This window comes from Chrysemys picta, chromosome 9 (assembly GCF_011386835.1).
Source record: "Chrysemys picta bellii isolate R12L10 chromosome 9, ASM1138683v2, whole genome shotgun sequence".
NCBI classification, from domain to species: domain Eukaryota; kingdom Metazoa; phylum Chordata; order Testudines; family Emydidae; genus Chrysemys; species Chrysemys picta.
The window spans coordinates 54,678,863-54,704,492 of record NC_088799.1 but is presented as its reverse complement, the minus strand read 5'-3'; the positions used below and the strand labels follow the sequence as shown (position 1 = coordinate 54,704,492).

The 25,630-nt window shown below is 43.7% G+C and overlaps 2 protein-coding genes across 5 annotated transcripts; one reads left to right on the top strand and one right to left on the bottom strand.

Moving 5' to 3' along the window:
* Window positions 1-1,033: 1,033 nt before the first annotated feature.
* On the bottom strand, window positions 1,034-13,755 carry WDR53 (WD repeat domain 53). 3 transcript variants are annotated; one of them, XM_042853405.2, is made up of 3 exons: window positions 13,615-13,755; window positions 9,198-9,693; window positions 1,034-4,070 (listed from the first exon to the last, which is right to left on the bottom strand). In XM_042853405.2, the coding sequence occupies exons 2-3, from the start codon at window positions 9,675-9,677 to the stop codon at window positions 3,483-3,485; spliced, it is 1,068 nt and encodes a 355-aa protein (XP_042709339.2). In that variant the 5' UTR covers window positions 9,678-9,693; window positions 13,615-13,755; the 3' UTR covers window positions 1,034-3,482. The 3 variants fall into 3 exon arrangements, with proteins under 3 accessions (XP_042709339.2, XP_005303676.2, XP_005303677.2); XM_005303619.4 differs by lacking the exon at window positions 13,615-13,755 and adding an exon at window positions 12,994-13,337; XM_005303620.5 differs by lacking the exon at window positions 13,615-13,755 and adding an exon at window positions 11,508-12,970.
* On the top strand, window positions 13,385-20,137 carry FBXO45 (F-box protein 45). 2 transcript variants are annotated; one of them, XM_042853406.2, is made up of 3 exons: window positions 13,385-13,782; window positions 14,966-15,393; window positions 17,524-20,137. In XM_042853406.2, exons 1-3 carry the CDS (start codon window positions 13,531-13,533, stop codon window positions 17,525-17,527), a joined length of 684 nt encoding a protein of 227 aa, XP_042709340.1. In that variant the 5' UTR covers window positions 13,385-13,530; the 3' UTR covers window positions 17,528-20,137. The 2 variants fall into 2 exon arrangements, with proteins under 2 accessions (XP_042709340.1, XP_005303737.1); XM_005303680.3 differs by having other exon boundaries at window positions 13,389-13,782; window positions 14,966-15,322.
* Window positions 20,138-25,630: the final 5,493 nt, after the last annotated feature.

Below are 25,630 nucleotides of genomic sequence, written 5' to 3'. Positions count from 1 at the left end.
TTCATTGCAATGTCACTTCCTTTCAGTTTTTCTCCCTTTTATTTGGTTACCTCGTCTCTCCTCATACCACTTTCCTACTCCCCACCTTATTTCTTGTTCCCCCTATTCCCATAGCTTCCTATGTTGTCATGAGGGACTTTAACTCTATTTTTTGAAGTGGTGAGACACTTCCTAATTGTTAAAAAGTTAATTCCAGAAGTGTGTTGACTGTCTTTTTGCTCAAGATATGAGGATCACAAAGATGAGAGCAGCACAAAGATTCCCACTGCCATAGAGAAGTTACCCTTATACTTTGAAATGCACATCTGACAGTAGGCATTACTTTGTCACCATGGAAATGTTTGAGTGCTAAATATTCAAAAGCAGAGGATAAAAAAAACAAGATAAAGCATATACAATTGTAAGGAATCTTTTAATCTTTAAGTATCAGGGGGTAGCCGTGTTAGTCTGGATCTACAAAAACAACAAGGAGTCTGGTGGCACCTTAAAGACTAACAGATTTATTTGGGCATAAGCTTTCGTGAGTAAAAACCTCACTTCTTCGGATGCATAGAGTGAAAGTTCACTCTATGCATCAGAAGAAGTGAGGTTTTTACTCACGAAAGCTTATGCCCAAATAAATCTGTTAGTCTTTAAGGTGCCACCAGACTCCTTGTTGTTTTTTTAATCTTTACTGATGCATAAGTTGTTGTGATGGGTTCAGCCACAGCGACCCCCTTGAGACTGTCACCTACCTCTGAGCCTGTTTTCCCTGCCAGCTTGGGACTCCAGAACCCTGTCCTGTTGAGCCACACGCTACTCAGCTGCAACACAGACTCAGGGTCTGAACCACGCCCCCAACGCTGCAGACTTTAATCAAAACTGCTAAGCAGGTTTCCTATGTCCAGCAGCCAACGGGATCCAAACTCCCCAAATAAATCCGTTTTACTCTGTATAAAGCTTATACAGGGTAAACCCATAAATCGTCCACCCTCTATAACACTGATAGAGAAATATGCACAGCTGTTTGCTTCCCCAGGTATTAAGCACTTACTCATACACAAGTGATTTTATTTAGCATAAAACATGGGTTTTAAGTGGTTTCAAGCAATAACAGACAGAACAAAGTAAGTTACCAAGCAAAATAAAGCAAAACACGCAAGTCTAAGCCTAATACATTAAGAAACTGAATATAGGTAAATCTCACCCTCAGAGATGTTCCAATAAGCTTCTTTCACAGACTAGACTCCTTCCTAATCTGGGCCCAATCCTTTCCCTGGTACAGTTCTTGTTAGTTCCAGCTCAGGTGGTAAAAAAGGGGATTTCTCATGACTGCAGCCCTTTTATGGCTTTGGCACAAGGCGAGAATCTTTTGTCTCTCTGGCTCTCTACCCTTCCTTCTAAATGGAAAAGCACCAGGTTTAAGATGGATTCCAGTACCAGGTGACATGGTCACATGTCCTGTGATACCCCAAGCCTCCATTCTTTCCGGCCTGACTCTCATGAACACAGGAAGGCTTACAAGTAAACAGAGCCATTTACAGGTGATTGATTCTGAAGCACCTTAATGGCATCCACTTAACATGTTTACATCTTATTCTCCTAACTCGAAACAGAAATGATACATTCATACAGATAAGATGAACATACGCAGTAGATAAGCTTTGTAATGATTCCTTACAAGAGCATATTCCAGTTACATTATATTCACTTATTAGCATAATTTCATAAAGCATATGGAATGCAACATCACCAATGTACAGTGGATAGTTTTGGCAGCCAGAGGGGAATGTCTCCTAAGTATTTTAGTTATAGTTTGGCTCTTTTCTTACGATAAAAGGACAATCCATCTCTCCCATTATCTTACTGCTTGCCACCAAAAAAGCTTCTAATTGACAAACACAAATTAACTTTATTTTAGTAATGTCAGATTTAATACTTCAAAGTTCAGTGTTTTTGGCAAAGATCGCTCCTTTACATGTATAAACAATGAGAAGGAAATAATTTAATTGGTCAGATTAGTTCCCAAACTGTATAGTAGTGCACTTTTAGCACATTAGTGATACAGGACATCCTGGGAAAATAAACTTTCTGAATTATTTGCACATCCCATAAAAGCCGAGAGTTTATTAAATAACTTCAGAGGCACAGGATTCACATTTGGTCACCTCCCCCCACATTTGTAAGCTAACTCTCCACCTAGGGCAAGAGCCTGCTTTCCCTATTCATGCAAGGAGCCCTTGAAATCAATAATACTATGTGTGTAAGGAAGACAGCAGCATTTGGCCCTCTGTGTTTTTATTATTCTCTGCATTTAAGTTATAAAATCCTCAACTTCACATTTTTCACAGCATATAGGGTTACATAGGATAGTCATACAAGAGCTAGCAGGAGCACAAGTAGCACAGTGATGGAGAAAGCTTTTATTGAAACAGTTCTAAAACATTTTTTTCTTCTGACACATGAAATCAGAGGACAAGCCAAGTTAATAGCTGTTAACATTTCCCCCCATCCCCTAATGTTGTTCCAGTCTGAAAATCCCACTCAATGATGAACTTTAAATCAATTTAGCTATTTAACCCCTTCAGTAATTATTCTTAACTATATTAAATTAAAAATAGTTCAAACATGCTTGCAACCCACATTTCAGTTGTCACAGCTCAGATTTTTTTTTTAATTAATTAATGGAGATATCCCACCTCCTAGAACTGGAAGGGACCCTGAAAGGTCATCGAGTCCAGCCCCCTGCCTTCACTAGCAGGACCAAGTACTGATTTTGCCCCAGATCCCTAAGTGGCCCCTCTCAAGGACTGAACTCACAACCCTGGGTTTAGCAGGCCAATGCTCAAACCACTGAGCTATCCCTCCCCCCTAATAATCAGATAATCAGAATATATGTCTAATTCAGGCCTAAATTACCAGAAATGTTGAAATAAGGAAAGCAAAGAATTAAAAAGGGGAATTAGCAGGAAAATTAGTAGTTTTATTATTGTGCAGCGGTTTTGGAGGACTCCAGTCAATTACACCTTCAGCAAAGCTTACCACACCCATTGATTTAGTTTTTACAGAAAAGGCCACCATTTTTCTCCCAGACTGAATACCTTCTTATAATGTTTGCAGACTGAAACATAAAATGTTACAACCTGCAGCATGAGGCTGCCTCAGTGTCTGCTCATTTTTGAGCCTGCAATTCCTCTCAATCCATTTCAAACAAACTTACACCTGTATTCAAGATGCACCATCTTCCGACCCCACAAGAAAATATTTACAGTGAAGATGTGCCACGATTGAAAAAGATAAAGCATTGTTACTTATGTGCATAATGTGCCATAGCAAATTCCTGGCCACTTCTAAACATGCATGAGAGCTGGGAATTATTTAAGCTACAGGAAGTTTACTCTCTATGGTAACAAAGAGGAGAGTGCTCTGTAGGGAACCAGGTAGGCCAGCTCACAACAATCCAAAAAACTAGCTACTTGCCAAGATTTCCTTAAACAATGTGTCTAGGTTTCAATCAGAGGATATACAGATATACAGCTTCTCTGATCGGCAACTAATACCCTCCTGAAGCCTTTGACCTCTGCACATGAAATCCAGTTTACCTTCTCTCCATGTTCTATGCTTAGTTTTGGTAAAACTCTGGCATGTTCATTTGTAACCATTGCATTGGGCTCGCCATCTCTCTTGGTGGAAGCTGGTGTTCTGGCCTTCCTCCTGTGGATGGATTTCACAGGACTCTTCAGTTGCTTCCCAACTTCATTGCTGACATCCCACAGTAACACCTTCCCATCATTTCCTCCCGAAAGCAGCCAATATTCTTCTGGCAGAAAGAGGACCTGTGACACCCCCAAAGTGTGACCCTTAAACCCCAGCTCCTGTTCAAACTTGACACCTGTTACCCTGAAGATCCGGATTTTACCATCTTCACCTCCACAACCAAAGACGTTGCCACATGCTGCAACAGACAGAGAATGAGCTAGGGGAGGGTTAAAGAACTGGCCAGCTGATTGCTGTTCCGCTCCTTCTGCTTCGTTCTCCTGCAGGGTCATGGTCCACAGTGGGCGAGCTTTCTGCAGGTTCCACAGCATAACCTTCAAATCAAACCATAAAAAATGACTTAGCACTATAGCTGCTGAAACAGCCTTCCTATGGTTAGTTGAGACTCGACCCTTGAGAAGGTGGAAGTGGTGAAGAAACCACTCTGAATGCTTTCAGAGGCATCTGAGCAGCAGTAGCCATGACACACTGCCAGTTTTAACTATGTAACTGAAAAAGGAACACACCAGTGTAATGGGGAATGAGAACAGCATTGAGTCAGACACTTTCTCTGCCACCTTTGGTGACCCATTTTATTTCCTTATCTGTAAATGGGTAGAACGCCTACTTCATAGTGGGGGTTAATGACTTTTATAGATAATGCTGAACATTAAAACATTATATAAGAACTAACCAATTTTCATGATAACATACTAACAGTTCAGGGGAATCCAAGCCTCTGTGCTCTGGATCCCCAGGGCGTTTCAAGTTCCTGGAGCCTGAATGGAGTCCAGCCACTGCCCCAAATCTTTGAGTCCCTTGACCTTCAGGGTGCAGACCTTCTATCTGTCACCTCCTTCTAAGTGTTGGAACCTACTGTCCAGCTGCCTAACCCCTCTGGGTGCAGCACTGACCCTTCAGACCCCCTGATACTTAAACACACCCCTCTCCCAGAACTCGACCCAAAGTGTGAAGCTTCTGATTACATTTGAACTCTTCCAGGGGCAAAATTGTGAATACTTAACACATACTGGTAGACAGGCTTTGCACTGATTTTAGCACCATTGCTCTTTAACAGATAAAGCACAGGAGGCCACAGATCATACAAAACAAACATATGAAATGGCAAGATCCCTCACTTGCTATCTTGCCCTTTCCTTGGGGTACCACCTGGGTCCAGGAAGGCAGGGTGTTACAGAGTGAGTGCTCTCTCCCTCACAGACTACAGTAAATGGTCCCCAACCCCAGCTGAGCAGACCATCCTCTGCCCTTTTCAAAACTTCAGCCTCCCCCGTTAGGTAACACCCTTGCCAGGCAAACCCCTGTAAAGTGACTTTGTTGCTGTGACTTCCTCCGCTAAGCAGCTCTTCTGGGCTAGGACCAGTCTTTTGTCTAGAGTGAATAGTTTTCCTATTATTGGGTAGTCCTAAGTAGTCAACTGCCCTGTACTGTTGTTCTGCTCCCACCTTTGGAATTTTTAACCCAACATGGAAGCAAGTACACCATAGAGAAGTCAAAAGGCTGCATGTTCAAAATGGAGTTTGCAGCCTGACAGACACACAGGGTTTGTAATTTTACACACAATCCATGAATTATACAGATATATTCTCAATTTATCACACCACAGTATCTACAACCCTCAGTGTAGCACTGCGCTAGTGCATGAGACGTGAAACTGACTAGAAACAGGCCAGTCTAGTTTCACTAGCCAGGCTGAATAAAATATAAAAACGAAATATCAATTTTAACAGGTAGTGGCCCTTTAACAGTAACCTCCTAAATTTCCAAAACAGCACACAGGGATTTACCTGCATGGTTCCGATTATCAGTTGGGGGGAGAGGACCACAACTCAAATTCCATACTCACCTCATTGAACATTTGAGTTCACTTAGTTGAAGAGACAATACAAGATGCTTAGAACCGTTTCCTGTATTATCATAATCTGGTGAGAACACATCTCCAGATGATAAAACTTAGTAAGACTCTACCACCTGCAGAATCCCCATATTGCAATAAATATGCTTCCAAATGGAGCATTATTTGACTTCCAGTACTGAAAGTCAATTATGGATGAGTCACCCAACAGGGTTAGTGTGTGTGTTAGGTGGTAATTCAAACAAACGATGTTACTGAGCTACAGGAGCACAAGGAAGCTTCAGAAACTGTAAAACATCGATTCTCTTCCTCCACCCCACCCCCAGCATGTGAGGAAAAAGACACATAAAAGGACAAGACTTGGGCCAAAATTTTAAAACTTGGTGTGTAAAGTAAGTGGCCTGATTTTCAAAAGTCCTGAGTGCCTGCACCTCCCATTAACTTCAATTGATTTTTGGGTACTCAGCACTTCTGAAAATTATCTCTCCAAGTACCTAAATATAGATTTAGGAACTTTAGGCAACCAGGTTTCCAAATCTTAACCATTGTATAAAAAAGTCAGCCCTTACTGAATTACAGCTACATTATGAATTCTAAAATTGAGATTTATAATGAACACTATCACCTTAACTAGAACATGACAAATGGGACAGTGCTAGTGGGAATTAGTATATATGCAGCGGCACAATTATTTCAAATTTGGTGACAATATATACCTCCAGACCAGTGGCACCGCTATGGGCACCCGCATGGCCTCACAATATGCCAATATTTTTATGGCTGACCTGGAACAACACTTCCTCAGCTCTCGTCCACTCACACCCCTTCTCTACCTACACTACATTGATGACATCTTCATCATCTGGACCCATGGGAAGGAGACTCTGGAAGAATTCCACCATGATTTCAACAGCTTCCACCCCACCATCAACCTCAGCCTGGACCAATCGACCCGGGAGGTCCACTTCCTAGACACCACGGTACAAATAAGTGACGGTCACATTAACACCACTCTATACCAAAAACCCACCAACCGCTATGCCTACCTTCATGCCTCCAGCTTCCATCCCAGACACACCACACAATCCATCGTCTACAGCCAAGCGCTGAGGTATAACCGGATTTGCTCCAACCCCTCAGACAGAGACCAACACCTACAAGATCTTCACCAAGCATTCTCAAAACTAGGATACCCACATGAGGAAATAAGGAAACAAATCAACAGAGCCAGACGTGTACCCAGAAGCCTCCTGCTGCAAGACAAGTCCAAGAAAGAAACCAACTGAACTCCACTGGCCATCACCTACAGTCCTCAGCTAAAACCTCTCCAACGCATCATCAGTGATCTACAACCCATCCCTCGCTTTCACAGGCCTTGGGAGGCAGGCCAGTCCTCGCCCACAGACAACCCACCAACCTTAAGCATATTCTCACCAGCAACCACACACAGCACCATAGTAACTCTAACTCAGGAACCAATCCATCCAACAAACCTCGATGCCAACTCTGCCCACATATTTACATCAGCGACACCATCACAGGACCTAACCAGATCAGGCACACCATCACCGGCTCATTCACTTGCACGTCCACCAATGTAATATACGCCATCATATGCCAGCAATGCCCCTCTGCTATGTACATCGGCCAAACTGGACAATCCCTATGTAAAAGGCTAAATAGACACAAGTCAGATATTAGGAATGGCAATATACAAAAACCTGTAGGAGCACACTTCAACCTCCCTGGACACACAATAGCAGATTTAAAGGTAGCCATCCTGCAGCAAAAAAACTTCAGGACCAGACTCCAAAGAGAAACTGCTGAACTTCAGTTCATTTGCAAATTTGACACCATCAGCTCAGGATTAAACAAAGACTGTGAATGGCTAGCCACTACAAAAGCAGTTTCTCCTCCCTTGGTGTTCACACCTCAACTGCTAGAAGAGGGCCTCATCCTTCCTGATTGAACTAATCTCATTATCTCTAGACTGATTCTTGCCTGCATATTTATACCTGCCTCCGGAAATTTCCACCACATGCATCTGACAAAGTGGGTATTCACCCACGAAAGCTTATCTTACATACAAAAGTAGTCCTTTAACATCAAGGGCCTACTTGCATGAGTGAGTCTTTGCAGGACTACACCCTAATAAGCTATCAAAACCTGGGTATTGCAATGTTTGGAATGTTGTTTGCATTAAGTCTGTATGAGTCACCAGTGGATTATGCCTTCAAGAAAAAAAACAGACCCCGGCATCTCTATGCTCAAAGAATAACCTGAGTCATGTTTTACCATTAGAGGATTAGTAAAGGGTACATTGTCAAAGTTAGGGTATTCCCCAAAACTGACTTTCCTCCATCTTTTTGCAAAGTCCGTGTGATTCAGTAACATTTAAATATTTTTCATTAAAAAAAAAAAAAAAATCTAGTCCTAAATAGTAAACCTAAAATAAAAGTTGGAATTTGAAGTGAGGTAGAGGAAGGACAAATTAACAGAAGTAATTGATTTCATTTAAGCTTTCAAGAAGTTATTAAAGGAATAACACATGAAATTTTAAACAAACCTTATCATTGTACGTACCAGTCATAAATGTGCTTTTAACTAATCTGTACTAAATGTCAGAACAGTAATATCAAAAGTTAGCACTTTTTGCAAACCACTCACAACGTTCTGTTTGCAATATTTAATTGGTCCCCTGGGAAAAGTCAGAATGCATAAAGAAAAACAATAATAGTTGATGTAGTGCAAGCTTTCTACAGCTACCTTGTCATGATTTATCCCCTTTCTCCACACCAGACAGAATCTCTGAGTCTTGGCTAATTTAGGCTTTGGGTGATTTGACCTGTGGTCTGTTTGCTGACGATAGACTGAAGTTCTCAGCCACAACTATCCAAGGGCTGTCCCTCTCTGTCTTAGGCTAGTTGCTTCTTTTAGCTCTGCTGCCACTTCTCACACCACCCCCTTTGACAGAATACTTTAATTCAGTGACATTCAGACCCCAGTGGTTCAGGAGCCAAATTAGTGATCAGTTATGATTCTTTTGGCTAACGTAGTGTGAATTCATTATTTCAATTACTATAGTACTATATAGTCATATTTAAACAACATGATGGGAAATATTTTGGGTTTTTTATATATATATACAATTATCACAGCAAAATGAGAGACCAAGTATTATTTTATCAACTAAAATTGGTTAATAACATAGTAAAAGCACATCCTGATTGGTTAATAATGAAATCATAGTATTTTAATATGTGCTGAAAAAAGCCGCAGGGGCTGCATTAAAGAGCCACTTGCTGCTCGCGAGCCTCAGTCTGAGTATCACTGCTCTAATTCCTGCTTTCCCAACTCTTTTATAATAAAGGAAGGCAATAACAGAAACAATGTAACTGCTGTGCAGAAAACAGCATTATCGTCCTTAGGACACTGCTGGCTATTATGCTGGGGCCATATTAGGAGTGTTGGAGAGCCACATTAACTATCCTAGAATGGAAGAGAAGTATAGCAAATATCTAATTACTCATATCTGGTTGATATTTAAGTTCTCTAGCCATCATCCACCATCTACTATAAAAATCACCTTCATGTCCAGTCCACAAGACACAAGGCTTTGAGGGCGCTGAGGTCGAAAGGCTACAGAGGAGCAGATGTTTGAATGCCTCCTCAAGGACCGGCTGACTTTCTTGTTTTCCAAGTTCATAATTTTTATTGCCCCAGAGTCATCTGCAGCAGCCAGGACACTATCTGTCTCATTCACTGACAGGCAATTGATCTCTTCCTCATTCAGATGAAAGCATTCAACTGGCCCCTTAAGGGATCTGACATCCAATATGCTAATGGTTTCACCATGGGAGATGTATAGCCTGCTGGGGTAGGTGGGAGAGAACACAACACAAGTGACATCATCTGCCCTTGGAAGCTGTATCTGTCCTAAATGAATCCCTTCTTCATTCCAGATTGTGAGTTCTCCTCTCTCTGCTCCGGAAGCTACCAGCCCTTCTTTGTTTACATTCAAGCACAGTATAGAAGAGGAATGTCCACTAGTCCACTTGACTGCCATGATACTTCAAGGGAGTCTGTGAAGGAAAACAAATTGATGTTAGGGAAGGGTTTTTCCTACTACAGTAAAAAATTAAAAATGCAAGCACGCTTGGCTGACACAGTAACATGCAGTGGATGAGATGCTAGTGTCCCTAAGGTAAGACAGACACCTGTATAGGTAAGCACATTAACTGGGACTTGGGCTCAAACAGTATTGACATTTTGCATCATCCCCTTGCTGCTCTATTGTGAGAAGTGCTATGTCCGGTACATGAACTAAACTAAATCACCTTCTGCTAATCTTGAGTAGTTGTCTAGGTGGAAGTTACTTCAGCTGCAACCACTGCAGCAGGGACTGTCTTTTCAATATGTGCATACAGTGCTCATCACAATGAGGTCCCAGTCTCTGACAGGGGTATTTAGGTGCTCATCACAATGGGGTCCCAGTCTCTGACTGGGATATCTAGGTGCTATCACAACACATAAGTTAAACTTTCCATTGCACTTACTGAAAAGAGTAGGGGGGAAATTTCAGGGCTTGTCTATACTTTCAGAGCTGAAGCAGTGCAGCTGAACCACTGTAGCACTTAGTGAAGATGCTACCTACGCTGACAGGAAAGTTTCTCCCATCTGTGTAAGTACTCCACCTCCCTGAGAGGCAGTGGCTATGTTGATGGGAGAAGCCCCCCCGTCAACATAGCGCAGTCTACACTGGGGGTTAGGTCTGTTAACTGTCATTCAGGAGTGTGGTGTTATATTGACATAAGTTCCTAGTGTGACCAAGTCTTAATATCCTAGACAACAGTCCCTCTTCATAAAACAAATTCTTATGTTCCAAGCTGTGTGAAAAGCTACAATTTAGAGCATGACTACTTCCTCTGACTACACAGTCACTGAACTGCTTTGTAAATCACACCAATACCTAGAGTAAGAAAACTGCTCTGGAAGATAAAGTTCTTTTCTTCCTAAATAATAAGCTTATTTTGATAATGGTGGGGTTTGCATGAAGTAACATCATCACTGTAAGTAGAACAATGAAAATAGTTTAACTATATACAGCACTACCCACTTAAGCAGAAAGGAAACATACAAAGATGAGATATGGAAAAACTGAAATGAAAAGTAAAAAAGGACTCCACCAGGGGTGAAGGCAGAATGACGTAAATTGGTGGAGTTGGGAGGAACTGAGTTAATTGAGGGATGAAGTGAACAAGGTTTAAATATGAGATCAGAAGGGAGGAGGTAACCTGTGGTTCAGAGCATTTGAGAGAGAAAAGGTTGAGGAACTTTCTTTGGTGCTTTGACTCTTGCTATTGAATTTTCAGGTAAAAGAGACCAGCATCTAAAACTATAAAAATGTGATGTGCAAAAAACTGTGTTCAGCATTTTTCTAAAGTTGCTGGAAGCCCCAACAGAGGAGGAATTCAGCACTTGTGTAAGCTAAAACTTTTTGCTTGTTTGACCCTACTGATGAGAATTAGGTCCTAAAGTATGGATCCCACCAGTCCCCAGCTTCTTATGTGTGACACCACTGCCTGCAGTCTGCTGGTACACCTGTCCTGGAACCTCACTGCCAAATAATCCTCTCTATAGGGGCAAAGGAAGCCACTTTGAAAAAGTGTATAGTTTCTTTAAAAAAAAAAACTTGCTAGTATGGATAAACCCACACATTTTAAAAAAATGTAGGTCTGTAAAATATTTTACATTTTAGTATAATAGGATATAAAGAGAACTATAAAACCATGCTGAATTCCTTATACGTGGCATTTACTTTACTATGGGGTTGCAAGGAGGCACACACGTGCATGTGACGCTGCTAGCAGAATGCTTTTATGGACAATTCACATACCAGGAGTTGGAGATCTGTGGCTGGTCCAGACTTCTCAGGGCCTGAACTTTAATAAATTTCAAGTTAGCTAATGTGCTTGATGACCATGTTTCCCCTTATTAGTTGGGAGTCATCAGCAAGTACGTCTAAGGCTCTGCTCCAACAATTGGATCCACCTAGAAGGACTCTGGCACCTATGAGAATCATATTGTAGGCTGGGGCCTAAAATTGTTGAGGCTTTTTAAACAGCTTTACATGTTATGGTTGAAACAACACAAATATATTAAATATTTCAGCAATTTGGCATTCCAATCCAAAGTGTGGTAAGAAGCATTGCCTCTATTTTAAACCAAACATGATTTGTTCAGATTTTGTGGTGGAGGCAAGGATCAATGCTGTTAAATATATTAATGGTTTTAAATTGTAAACTCTTGGCAGGAGGGATTTTTTAAAAACTGTACAGCACACAGCACATCTAACAAAGCTCCTTATGTGCATGCAGAGGTAGGAAATGGCTGTAGTGCAGGTTTACAGTTGAGGGTGGCAGCCATAGGTAAAGCCCCCTGGTGACGGGGGGTGGGGGGAAGGAATGAGCAAGAGGAAGGATGGGCAGCTGTAGGCAAAGCTCTCCCCCACCTCCCCACCATGGGATGGGTGAGAGTGTCTTTGTGTGGAAGTGGCTGTAGACAAAAGCCTGTGGTGGTGACTGGGGGGGGGGGGATGTCGGAAAGGCCCAGGGGATAAGCAGGAAGAGGGGTGGCTGTATGAAAGGACCAGGCAGGTATGGCTGGACAGAAGATCAGGAAGGGGGGGTGTTTGGGGGTGGCTGTAGGGATGGCCCGGGGTGAGAGAGAGGAGGACAGCATGGGGGAGGTTAGCAGGGGGATGGTAGGAAAGACACAGGTGAAGGATTAGCAGGGGAGGGGGACAGGGTGGCTGGAGAGAAGGCCTGGGCAGGGTAGCTGGAGGGAAGGCCCTGAGGGGAGCAGGGGGAAGATGGCTCGGGGGAAGGCCCAAGCAGGGGTGGGATGAGTGGGGTGGCTGAAGGGAAGGCTCAGGTGAGGGGGAGAGGGCTAGAGATAAGGCCTGTGGGGCGGATGGGGAGGGATCGGGGTGGCTGGAGGGGACAGCTAACAGGAAGACCCATGTAGGGGAAGGGAAATAGCTATAGGGAAGGAGCGGATTAGGTGCTCATAGGGAAGGTCCGGGCAGGGGGCCTGAAGGGAAGGCCTGGGAAGGAGTGGGCGGCGCGCTGGAGGGAAGGCCGGGGAGGGAAAAGCAGGGGGTCGGGGGTGGCTGGAGGGATGAGCATGTGGGGCGGGGGTCTCGAGGGACTGAGCGCAGGAGGGGGTCTCGAGGGAAGGCCCGGAGGGGAATGAGCGAGGGGCGGGGTGTGTGCGGAGGGAAGGCCCGGGGGGGGGACTGGAGGGAAGGCCCCGGTGATAGGTAGATCCCACCGCGCCGCTCGCTCTCGTCCGTGCTGCGGGGTGAGGGGAGGGCGCGTTACCTCTGACCACACCAAGCACCCAGCTTCCCCGCGCGACCCGCCTGTTCCGGCGCAGCATAATGACATCATCTCAAAGTACTTCCGTGCGTCCTCTGAGGCCAAGCTAGCGTACGCTGGGGCGCATGCGCTCCCGAGATCCTATGCCAGCTCTACCCGTAACCAACATGGCGCTCCTGCTGTCAAGCTCTCCTCGTACAAAGTAGTAGTGACAGCTACTGTGGAGAAGGCGGGGTGGATGGTCTGGGCGTCGCTCGCGGCTATGTTCCCGGGGTAAACTGCGGCACTCTGGACTCTCAGCTGTGCCCCTCCCGCCCAACCGCAGAGCTCACTTCCGCCCGCACTTCTCCCCAGTCGGGGGAGGGCAAACAGCTCGCACCGCCCCCCGCTATACTGCCGGTTCCCGCGAGGCTGGGTAGTGTGGCTGGCGCCGCCTCAGGGGCTGGTACAGCGCCTCGCGCCGCCGCGGGGTCTCGCGGAGGGGGTGGTTGTTGCCGGCCGGCAGGAGGGGCGAGCGGCCGGTGCGCGCCGCCCTAGGCGATGGCGGCGGGCGGCGGCGGGGGTGCGGTGGGGGGTGCGGGCTGGCGGCTGCCCGGGCGGGTGCTGGAGCTGGTGTTCTCCTACCTGGAGCTGCGGGAGCTGCGCAGCTGCGCGCTGGTCTGCCGGCTGTGGCACCACGTCCTGCACGGCGATGAGAACAGCGAGGTGTGGCGCAGCCTGGCCGCCCGCAGCCTGGCCGAGGAGGCGCTGCGCACTGACATCCTCTGCAACGTGCCCACCTACAAGGGCAAGGTGAGCAGGGCCTCGCCACAGCTCCGGGCTGCTGAACCGGCGCCGCGGGGGGCAGGGCTGGCGGTCCCTGCTGCGCCGCCGGGATCACGGCAGGGCCAGGGCACCCCGCGCGGCGATAGCGACTGTGCAGGGCCGAGCGGCACCGGCCGGCGCTGTCCGCGCACCCGGGCATTGCGGGGAGGGACCCTCCTGCCGCAGCTGCCCTCCGCGCCCCAGCGCTGCCAGAGCCGTTATCTACTCCCTGAAATGACCCTTCTCCACCTTCGCCTTGACAATGGGACTGGCCTATGGAGAGCAGGTTTTCCCTGGCTGCGCCTCCCCACACCCACTGCCATGTTTTCCATCCCCCTGTTGGAGAATGGCAAGTAGATCTGGTGTTGCTGAACTGTCATCTTCTTGCAAGGAAGGCTTGTCTTAAGCTGCCGCCATCGGTCCTGCCAGCTGTTCAAAGCAAGTCTGGTCAACTGAACTTAAAATACTCTGCACAGCCAGCAGGCTGCCTTCATTGCTGTGGCCTGGGAAGCTGAAATCGGGTTGGCTATTTGAAAAATTTCCCTAATCTAGACTAGGCTTTTAATTGCTTGTTTTACAGGTGCCCTCCACTTCCTACCATTCCTCTCAGTCCTCTCTATTGCTGTCTGTCAGGGGCTCAGGTATTCTGGTTCGCTACTCTCTGGAGTCTTCAACCAGTAAACCCACTATCCTGCGCATAGGTGCTGACTCTGTGGGTGCTCTGGGACTGGAGCACCGACGAGAAAAAAATAGTGGGTGCTCAGCACTCACTGGCAGCCCCATGGATTAGCTCCCTCCCCTCCCCCACAGCCCTCCTGCCTGCCACAATCAGTTGTTCAGTGGTATGCAGGAGGCACTGGGGGGAGGGAGAGGAGCAGGGGCAGGAAGAAGTGGGGGGAGGGCAGGAAGTGTTGGAGGTGGGAGCTTGGGGGAGGGGGTGAAGTGGAGGTGGGGCCTAGGGGGGGGAACAGGCAGGGGGAGGTCAAGCACCCCTCGGGAACTCAGGAACTTGGCACCTGATCCTGCGTGCTTTTGTGTCTCTTCTACATTGTGTTTTTTTTTTTTAAAGTTCAAAATTTGTTGGGAATGAGGTGTAAGATGTTAATGAATTAATTCATTTTATTATTATTTCCTCCATTCAAAAATTCCATCTCTCTTTCTGTGGTTTTAGGTACGGGCCTTTCAACATGCTTTCAGTACCAATGACTGCTCCAGGAATGTGTACATCAAGAAAAATGGATTTACATTGCACCGGAACCCCATTGCTCAGAGCACAGATGGGGCAAGGACCAAGATTGGTTTCAGCGAGGGTCGTCATGCTTGGGAAGTTTGGTGGGAGGGGCCTCTTGGCACAGTGGCAGTAATTGGAATTGCCACAAAACGGGCTCCCATGCAGTGTCAGGGCTATGTAGCACTGCTGGGCAGTGATGACCAGAGTTGGGGATGGAATCTGGTGGACAATAATTTGCTACATAATGGAGAAGTAAATGGCAGTTTCCCACAGTGCAATAATGCACCAAAATACCAGGTGAGTGAGACTAAGCACCAGCTAGAGAGGCTCTACACATCTGTGAACAGCTGTCCTTCAAGAATTGTCAGGCAAGAAAAAGACTTAATTGCCTAATAAGCCTTAACACTGTTCTTTAATATGTCCCTTTTCTATTATAAAAATGTTTGTCTCCTAAACTGGTCTGACATGGCAATATATACAATATGTTTACCTTTTGAGGGGAAAAATTTACCTTATTATCTTTTTTCTAATTTACTGGTTTATTTTAGATTACATCCCTGTATGGTGTACAGATTCTGGATCCTACGTTGTCTCCTCCAGTTAGAATGAAATTAATCTTGTACCTTTCTTTTTTCTCAAATCTTATCTGATATTATCCTGCATTCATACAGTTCATTGAAAGGCAGCAACCTCTTTTGTTTAAAAAAAAAAAAGGGGGGGGGGCGGGGTACTAGAGCATCCTAAATGTTTTAACCAGGGATTTGTCAACCAATAACAGAGCTGTGTTTGATAAGCATTGTCTTTTTGGCGCATCCCAACGTTAAGTGTGCTGACTCTAGTCGGTAATTGGATAGGAATTCTCCAAGGAAGTCCTGGGTGATGCAAAAGTGATGTTTATTCAATAATTGATATTCTTCGAGGTGACATCTTTTGGATAAGACATAACATTGATGTTCAGATAACTTGCCATAATTAAAGAATGTGTGGCACTTTTTCCCCCCCAAAATAGTGGTATTTAGCTGTGGCCAAATTCCACTTTTGGATAACTACATTCTGTTTACTAGATTTTCTGACAGTACAGCTTCAAGTAAATACACAATACTTCCTGACTTACACTGTTATGTAGTGTTGTTGTGTGATGTGATCCACTTCAGATGTGGCTGCATTTTAGTGGGTGAACATTGTTTAATGTATATTTATATATAATATTCCTAAGTCCCCACTCTAAATAAAGTTAGCTGTCTGAGTGGTATAGCAAACATGATCTGTGTAATGGCACTTACATTTAAAAAATTGCACTTTTCTCTGAAACATGTATCTATGATTTTTTATGAGTAAAACATATTACTGTAATTTAAAGATCAGAAAGACGATTTTTTCTGTAGTTAATTTTGTGCCTTTGATAGCACTATGTATAGTCACTCTGCCTATTTACTTTGTGTGCTCAGTTTCCTTTGTTTGGGTCTTTCACACCCTAACAGGAAAGGAGGGTGGGGAAGAACTTAAAACTATATGGAGACTCAAGGATATGGTGTAGACAAAATTGCTTTGATCTTAGTTTTTAAATTGACTTGATTTCAAGTTGATGTCTCTTTAAAGTATGCTTGAATTAAGTAAAGCATGTGAGATGATCTTTCTTTTCATAAAATAAAGACTAAAAAGTATACATTCTTAAGTGCCCTCTTATAAGTTAGAGGTTAAAAGAGACTACATTTGAGGGTGGCTTGACTCTTCCACAACACAGAAGCTTGTGTAATATCATGTTACTGCTTGCTGTTGGGAGCTGTGTACTTATTTAAATTTCAAATCATGCTCTAGGTAAATGAACTGACACGCAATTTCATGTTTATATGCTGATCTGTGATTCTCCTGGTGCATTCAATGTTTATTATTCTCATATATCTTTTTTTTTCTTTTGGCAAAAACAAATGGGAAAAATCTACACATAGTTTTGAAATGTCCTGCTCTATTGGTAAATAAGAGTGTAATGCTAATGTTCAGAGTGCATGCTTGGCCAAAGAAGTGTTTTATTTCACCTGGCATACAGCACCTACTTTCTTAAAACCAGTTCTGTGGCTTTAAAACCTCTCTGCAAAGGCTTTACCTATTTAGCATAATAAAAGCTATATTCAGAGTCATGGGAAATTCAGGGTGAAGGCCATTACAAAATAGCCACATACTGCAGAACACTGAAGTAGATGTAATGCAGTGTATTAATTCTTATTGCCAGATCAGTCACATGTGAAGGGTCACATTTGGGGTATTTAGCATTGTGATTGTTAACTTGAAATTTTCTGTACAGCTATACAGAATCTTGTGAGCATCAGTGAAACTGACCCTCCTACAGAAAAATTAATTCATTTTTATTGAGAAACAGAAAAATGCCCTTCTCTTAAGGTCTCCTGTTCTACTGTCTAGGTGCTATATTTGTTTTATTTCCCTTTTAATTGGTCTCCCTTTGAATATTGCCTGACTCTTCTTCCTATCTCCATTTGCAGATAGGTGAGAGGATTCGAGTCATCTTGGACATGGAAGACAAGACATTAGCCTTTGAGCGGGGCTATGAGTTCTTGGGCGTTGCATTCAGAGGATTGCCAAAGGCCTGCCTATATCCAGCAGTGTCTGCTGTGTATGGGAACACAGAGGTGACTTTGGTCTACCTGGGAAAACCTCTAGATGGATAACATTGATTGTTTCATTGGGACATCAAGATGTGGAAGATCTGGAGAAGAAATCTGCACGTTGGTTAGAGGGAAAGATGAACTTGAAATAAAGTGTGGGTGCGTGTGCAAGAAACATCCAGGAAAACAAAGAATTGTGATCTGGAGAACCAGCCATACTGCAGGAATTGTTACATTTCCTTTTTCTATCAAACCAGAAAAATCCTCAGGGTTGGAGTTGGTTGAATGGGCAGTTCACACATGCATGTTGCAACATATTTCATTGCTAAGATGGCTGTGTGTGACCTCAAATACATAAGGAAAGATTTGATAGACGTGCTTGAGGAAATTAACCTGCGAATTTGTAGGTAGCGTGTTTTGTGAAAGACTCCCATTTTAAAACTGTTCCTTCCGGGCCAGTGTGGCTACCAGAGGGGAGAGAGTCTGGTTGGGTTTTATTTATATTTTTTAACATATTGAGAAGCATGGTCTGCCTGGACTGCACTTCTCTTATACAATGAGATATAAAATTTGTGCAGCTATTTTTAAGTGTATTTTAAAGGTTGTATATACAGAACATGTAAAAAAAAAAAATCCTGTTAAAAGGTTGGCTTCTTTCTAAACTGGGATATAATTTCTTAAAGGAAAAACCACTACATGGCATCAGAACAACCTCTGTTGAGAGATAGACAACATGCATGCAAGTGTTATAAAGCATCTTAGGATGCTTTTGTGGAAGAAGGTGCTACATAGGCTCATTTGGATGTGGAGAAAGTTTCCATGGCTAAAGCAATTTTTGTTTGTTTTCTGTGACAAAAAGAAGCCCCCCATGAGTTTTATTATGCCACAAATCCTGATCCCTATTAACAAGGGAATGCAAACTGATTTACTGGGTTGATCTTCCTCTTGATGCAGAAAAACTAATTCATCTTTAAGAAGTCATAAAGTTTATAATATTGTAAAATGAGGCTTTCAAAGTAATATGAAAAACAATGTTGAACTTCCTGGGTCTAGATTTTATTTTTCTGTTAAAATGTTTTAAAAGGATTCAAGGTTTCCTTTTATTTGACTTAAATTGGATGTTTAAAAGACAAACAACCCCCCAAATATCCAGGTATGGGCTCTGTCCACCTACAACCAAGAGTAGTAAAACTCTCACCTTCCTCTGACAGGAATTCTGGATCAGGTCTACTGTGTGGAGTTTTCACCCATTTCATTTTTCTAAAAACTATTTTTCACAAACTTGTCAGCATTACGGTACTCATGGAATCTGGTATCACAGCCTTCTCAATCAGTTGTGTCCTAAGGAAGTAGATGTAGGTGCTGTAGCAGCTGCTTTCCACAGAGGCTGAAAGCTCAACAGTGGTCTAGGAAACTGCCAGCTTCCACAATGAAAAATGCAAAGTTAGCCTCCAACCTGGCAGTAACATCTTAACCTCTAAGCCCTGAGGCCAGCCCGTGGTACTAAAATTTTATTTCTTTTTTTTTTTTTAATGTTTCTCCAAGCTACACAGAGCTATCTTAACTTTTTTCAGGATTATTATTTGAGGGAAGGGGAAGGGAAACATTTGTACAAACCCTTAATTTGTCTGTGCTAGAGAATCTGAATCATGTAATCTCAGACATATCTTTGAGTTCTCTGTGTATGGGCATGAGAGGAAATTCTTAAATTATTGATTTAATTTTTTTCTGTTATCTGATTAAGCCGGGGAAATGGTACAGGGAGCTGTCTGGAATAATTGGGGTGCTGTTGAAGAACTAGGTTTGGAATGCTTTTTACATAATATATAATAGGGTTCTGCTCTGGAACAGACTCTGTTGTTGCTACTTGAAGGGTTCTAAAATATTTATTTGTGTTATGTGTAGTCTGTTACTTAAAGGGAATATCTGTTGAGGTCAGTTTCTCTTGTTTGTTTTTGAAAACAAAATGCACATCAAGAAATGAAAGACCTTTTAAAACATTGAACTGAAACATGGAAGAGTTGAATGAAGTGAGACCTGTACATGTGAATAACTTTTAGAAAAATCTAATTGTTACAAACATTTACTATTTGTACTAGATTGTAAATTATATATCAATACAGCAGAACATTATGGCATCAATTTAAAAACTGTCCTAAAATGAAAGAAAAACTTAAGTTAGATTAATGTGCTCTTTAAATGAGTCTTGGAAGGCATGGTCTCTACACTTGTTTATGGAATCCAAGTATATATAGCTAATCCCAAGAACTGTTCCAGAGAATTTTGTTCATGAATTAGGTTTCACTTTTCTTTTTCAGGTAATGTCATGCCCTCTTTCCCTATAAATTAGAAGTGGTGGAAGCTGAACATTCCTTTCCTTGGAGGGTGGGCGATGGGGAACATCTTGCTTATGTAAACTTGTTATAACTTATTACTGGAGACCAATGCTAGTTGTACAAAATATTAAAATAAACTCTGCTACAACATAAAAGGAAATGTTTGTGTATTGTTATAACAGCATTCAGGGCATGTTGGTGGGGGAGTTGAAGTAGCAATTTTGAGAGTGTTGAATTGGAGAAATGTCATTAAGTTCAACTGCCAAAAAAGTGAGGCCGATTGTGATTGATTTCTGCTGTTTGATTTGTAGTGTGGGCATTTTAAAAAGAGAGAGCCCCTGGCCAGTGATTGTAAAGAGTTTGTAACTCAATGGTGTATATATGTGTTCTTGTGTACTCTGACACACAGGAAATCTCACAGGTGACTTTGACTCAGGGAGAGTGCTCCCAACTAAAAGCCAGAAAAATGTTGGTTCAAGTTTCATACCAGGAGATGAGTTGATATTTATTGCTGAGACTTCATTGCAGTGTGTGCAGTGCTGCACAGAGAGTTCTTTCTGCCACTCTGTGGCTCTTGATGTGAAAGTTAAAGGTCGTGGGTACCTTTAAGGAGAGTGAATAAATGTTTCCCCTCTTAATAAGAGGCTCCAGAGCAGGGGTTCTCAAACTTTTTTTGCTGGGCCCTTCTTTGAAAATATTTCACCCCCTAAAGTTACCATATTTTAAGTTCCCTAAATAGAGGACACTGCTGGAGGTACGGGGTTGGGGAGCTGGATACAGCAGCCGCCGCTCTCTGGCCACCCAACTCTGAAGGCAGCACTGCTGCCAACAGCAACACAGAAGTAAAGGTAGCAATACCATATCCTTCCATCCTTACTTCTGCACTACTGCTGGTAGTGGTGCTGCCTTCAGAGCTGGGCACCCGGCCAACAGTAAGGCTGTCCCTACGCAAAGTACGCAGCTGGCACTCATTTCCTTTCAGATCTTACCCTGGACAATTGACTTCATGGCAAGGGCATTCATTAGAAAAAGATTTTAGGAGTAATACATTCTCTCACCCTTTGACTGATAAGCATTTTGCTATTCAGTATTATACAAACATATTTATTTGTAGCTTTCTGATTTTTTTGCTCATCATTCTTAAAATGATACACTTACTAGATAGTATCACTAGGAATGGAAGATTTAAGGAACTATGCTGTCACCCCCAAACTAACTTTTCTCTATTATAGATGCTGCTTTTAAAATGGTTTAATTTGAGGAAACTTGTCTCAAATGAAAAGTTTTATCCTCTTTGGTTCATTACATTAGTGAAATATAGTCAGGCACTGTAAAGTTGAAAATATCTGAAAATAAATCTATAATCAAAAGGGGTGATTTGGGTTAACAGTTGGTAAGTAATTATGAGATCACCTTCCCCTTTGGCTAAGGTATTGGTGGCTTCTTTTAGATGTGGATCTTGCCACAGTCATCTGTAGCACCTCTAGCCTGGGTTACACTGGGTTAATTGAGGCTACACTTGCTGACACTTTTGAGTATTCTTCTAATAGAGAATGCAGCTCCTTGTTTATTACTGGTGTCTTACTTGTGGTGCATATTACATTGTTTCCATGGGGCACCCTTGCTTCCAGTTTGTTTGCAGAGGCAGTTCAAGGTGGTGTATTTGACTCAAGGCTCTTCATTTTTGGGGTCCTGGTTAGGATCAGAGAGCTGGGCTCAAGGGAATCTTCCTCAACTGAAATCCAACTTAGGTGATCTAACTTGGTATGTATTTTTGTATAGGTAGTGGCCTCTTAGTTCTTGAGCTCCTCCTTGGTCTTAAAGGGCCAGAATTTGAAGGTCTTTAGGGCAAAGCCTGTCAGTTTACTCAGATTTTCCCTGAAGAAGCAGTTTAGAGGGGAAGGAGTTCCATTCTATTTTGGAGGAGTAGGAACAGACTTCTTTCAGGATCATGAATATTTTATTAATAGATTTGTGTTTTTAAATCTTTCATTGTAAATGTGCCTAGAAAGATACTATGTGATACATGACCTTAAAAACCAGATGGCCATCTGTTTATCTTGTATGGAGAAGCCAAGAAGAGCTCAAAAACTTACAAAAGGGAAGAGCTACTTTCCCAGATTTGGGACCTATTCTGCTCAAGCAGCAGCCCAGCTGTGTGATTTAAAAAAAAAAAAAAAAAAAAAATTCAAAATTTGCTTCTCTGGTCTGGCAGGGGGCAGGGCTGGCTGGTCCTAAAACTTTCCTTTTTCTATTAGTGATTAATTTGGTTTGTAATTAATCTTGAATGTGATCCCCCAAATCTGTGTATTTTAATTCTAATGTTCTAGCTCTAATTGAATCTCATAATTTCTTTCCCCTCTTTTACTTTCTTGGATGTATGAATTCTAATAATCTTTTCATAAACAAGGAAAACATTGTGTCAAGTATCAGGGGGTAGCCATGTTAGTCAGTATCACAAAAACAACGAGGAGTCCGGTGACACTTTAAAGACTAACAGATTTATTTGGGCATAAGCTTTCGTGGGTAAAAAACCCATTTCTTCAGATGCATGGAGTGAAAATTACAGATGCAGGCATTATTATACTGACACATGTAGAGAAGGAGAACCAGTGTTGACAGGGCCAATTCAATCAGGGTGAATGTAGTCCACTCCCAATAATTGATGAGGAGGTGTCAATACCAGGAAAGGGAAAGTTGCTTTTGTAGTGAGCCAGCCACTCCCAGTCCCTATTCAAGCCCAAATTAATGGTGTTAAATTTGCAAATGAATTTTAGTTCTGCAGTTTCATAGTATAGAATCATAGAATACCAGGGTTGGAAGGGACCTCAGGAGGTAATCTAGTCCAACCCCCTGCTCAAAGCAGGACCAATCCCCAACTAAATCATCCCAGCCAGGGGTTTGTCAAGCCTGACCTTAAAAACCTCTAAGGAAGGAGATTCCACCACCTCCCTAGGTAACCCATTCCAATGCTTCACCACCCTCCTAGAGAAAAAGTTTTTCATAATATCCAACCTAAACCTCCCCCACTGCAACTTGAGACCATTACTCCTTGTTCTGTCATCCGGTACCACTGATAACAGTCTAGATCCATCCTTTTAGGAATCCCCCCTCACTCTTCTCTTCTGTAGACTAAACAATCCCAGTTCCCTCAGCCTCTCCTCATAAATCATGTGCTCCAGCCCCCTAATCATTTTTGTTGCCCTCCACTGGACTCTTTCCAATTTTTCCACATCCTCCTTGTAGTGTGGGGCCCAAAACTGGACACAGTACTCCAAATGAGGCCTCACCAATGTCGAATAGAGGGGAATAATCACGTCCCTCGATTTGCTGGCAATGCTCCTACTTATACAGCCCAAAATGATGTTAGCCTTCTTGGCAACAAGGGCACACTGTTGACTCATATCCAGCTTCTCATCCACTGTAACCCCTAGGTCCTTTTCTGCAGAACTGTTGCCTAGCTACTCGGTCCCCAGTCTGTAGCAGTGCATGGGATTCTTCCGTCCGAAGTGCAGAACTCTGCACTCGTCCTTGTTGAACCTCATCAGATTTCTTTTGCCCCAATCCTCTAATTTGTCTAGGTTCCTCTGTATCCTATCCCTACCCTCCAGCATATCTACCACTCCCAGTTTAGTGTCATCTGCAAACTTGCTGAGGGTGCAGTCCATGCCATCCTCTAGATCATTAATGAAGATTTTGAACAAAACCGGCCTCAGGACCGACCCTTGGGGCACTTCACTTGATACCGGCTGCCAACTAGACATGGAGCCATTGATCACTATCCGTTGAGCCCGACGATTTAGCCAGCTTTCTATCCACCTTATACTCCATTCATCCAGCCCATACTTCTTTAACTTACTGGCAAGAATACTGTGGGAGTCCATATCAAAAGCTTTGCTAAAGTCAAGGAATAACACATCCACTGCTTTCCCCTCATGCATAGACCCAGTTATCTCCTCATAGAAGGCAATTAGGTTAGTCAGGCATGACTTGCCCTTGGTGAATCCATGCTGACTGTTTCTGATCACTTTCCTCTCCTCTAAGTGCTTCAGAATTTATTCCTTGAGGACCTGCTCCATGATTTTTCCAGGGTCTGAGGTGAGGCTGACTGGCCTGTAGTTCCCCGGATCCTCCTCCTTCCCTTTTTTAAAGATGGGCACTACTTTAGCCTTTTTCCAGTCATCCAGGACCTCCCTGGATCGCCATGAGTTTTCAAAGATAATGGCTCTGTAATCGCATCCACCAACTCCTTTAGCATCCTCGGATGCAGCGCATCCGGCCCCATGGACTTGTGCTCGTCCAGCTTTTCTAAATAGTCCTGAACCACTTCTTTCTTCACAGAGGGCTGGTCACCTCTTTGAAGTCTGTTTTTGAAGTTTTTTTGTTCAAGTATGGCTACTTTTAAATCTGTTATAGAATGTCCAGGGAGATTGAAGTGTTCACCTACTGGCTTTTGTGTGTTACCATTCCTGATGTCCGATTTGTGTCCATTTATTCTTTTATGTAGAGACTGTCCAGTTTGGCCAATGTAAATGGAAGAGGGGCATTGCTGGCACATGATGGCATATATCACAGTAGTAGATGTGCAGGTGAATGAGTCCCTGATGGTGTGGCTGATGTGGTTGGGTCCTCTGATGGTGTCGCTAGAGTGGATTTGGGGACAGTAGGCAACGAGATCTGTTACAGGGATTGGTTCCTGTGTTAGTGTTTCTGTGGTGTGGTGTGTAGTTGCTGGTGAATATTTGCTTCAGGTTGGGGGGCTGTATGTAAGCAAGGACTGGCCTGCTTCCCAAGGTCTGTGAGAGTGAGGGATCATTTTCCAGGATAGGTTGTTGATGATTTGCTGGAGAGGTTTTAGCTGGGGGGCTGTATGTGATGGCCAGTAGTGTTCTGTTATTTTCCTTGTTGGGCCTGTCCTGTAGTAGGTGACTTCTGGGTACCCGTCTCACTCGGTCTGTAAGGAGGCTATGCTCGTCTTGTAGCCCCAGTATCGGGCGGCTATGCAGGGGAAGCACCAGCGGGCTGGGCCCCGCTGCTCTGGTTCAGCTCCAGGCGGCACCGGACTGGGCCAGCAGTGGCTTCTGCCTGGAGGTGCGGGCTGCACCCAGCGAATCGGCGCCGGCACAGAGGCTCCCGGTTGAGGGGATGCCCCGTTTCTCTGTAACCTTCGGGGGGCGGCCCCGGCCCTGCTCTCCCAGCAAAGTCCCGGGCCCAGGAAAGGGTGCTCAGGTACCGCACTGGCAGGCAAGCCGCTGGCTGGCCTGTGTCTGTGGCACAGAGCCCCAGAGCCGGGTTGGCGAGCGGACATACGGGAGGGGACACACACAAGAGCTACAATGAAACTAGATGACTTTTTGGTTCACATTTCAGTGTTCGGAGTGCTCATTTCAAGGCAGATGCAACATTAAATATTTTGTAAAGGAAGTAAAGCTGGTTTTAGAGCATTTATTAATTGTAGAACATTAGTGCAGACACACTGGTTCTAGACCAGAGGTTCTCAGGACAAATATTTTGGTGGCGTCAGAGTGCGGCCACCAACCCTTACTGGTGGTCGCTCTCACACGGTTTCTTAAAATACTTAATTATCTTTAGGAAAAACATAAATATGCACAAATCATTGTAATTTATTTATTGCTAGCTAGTAAGTC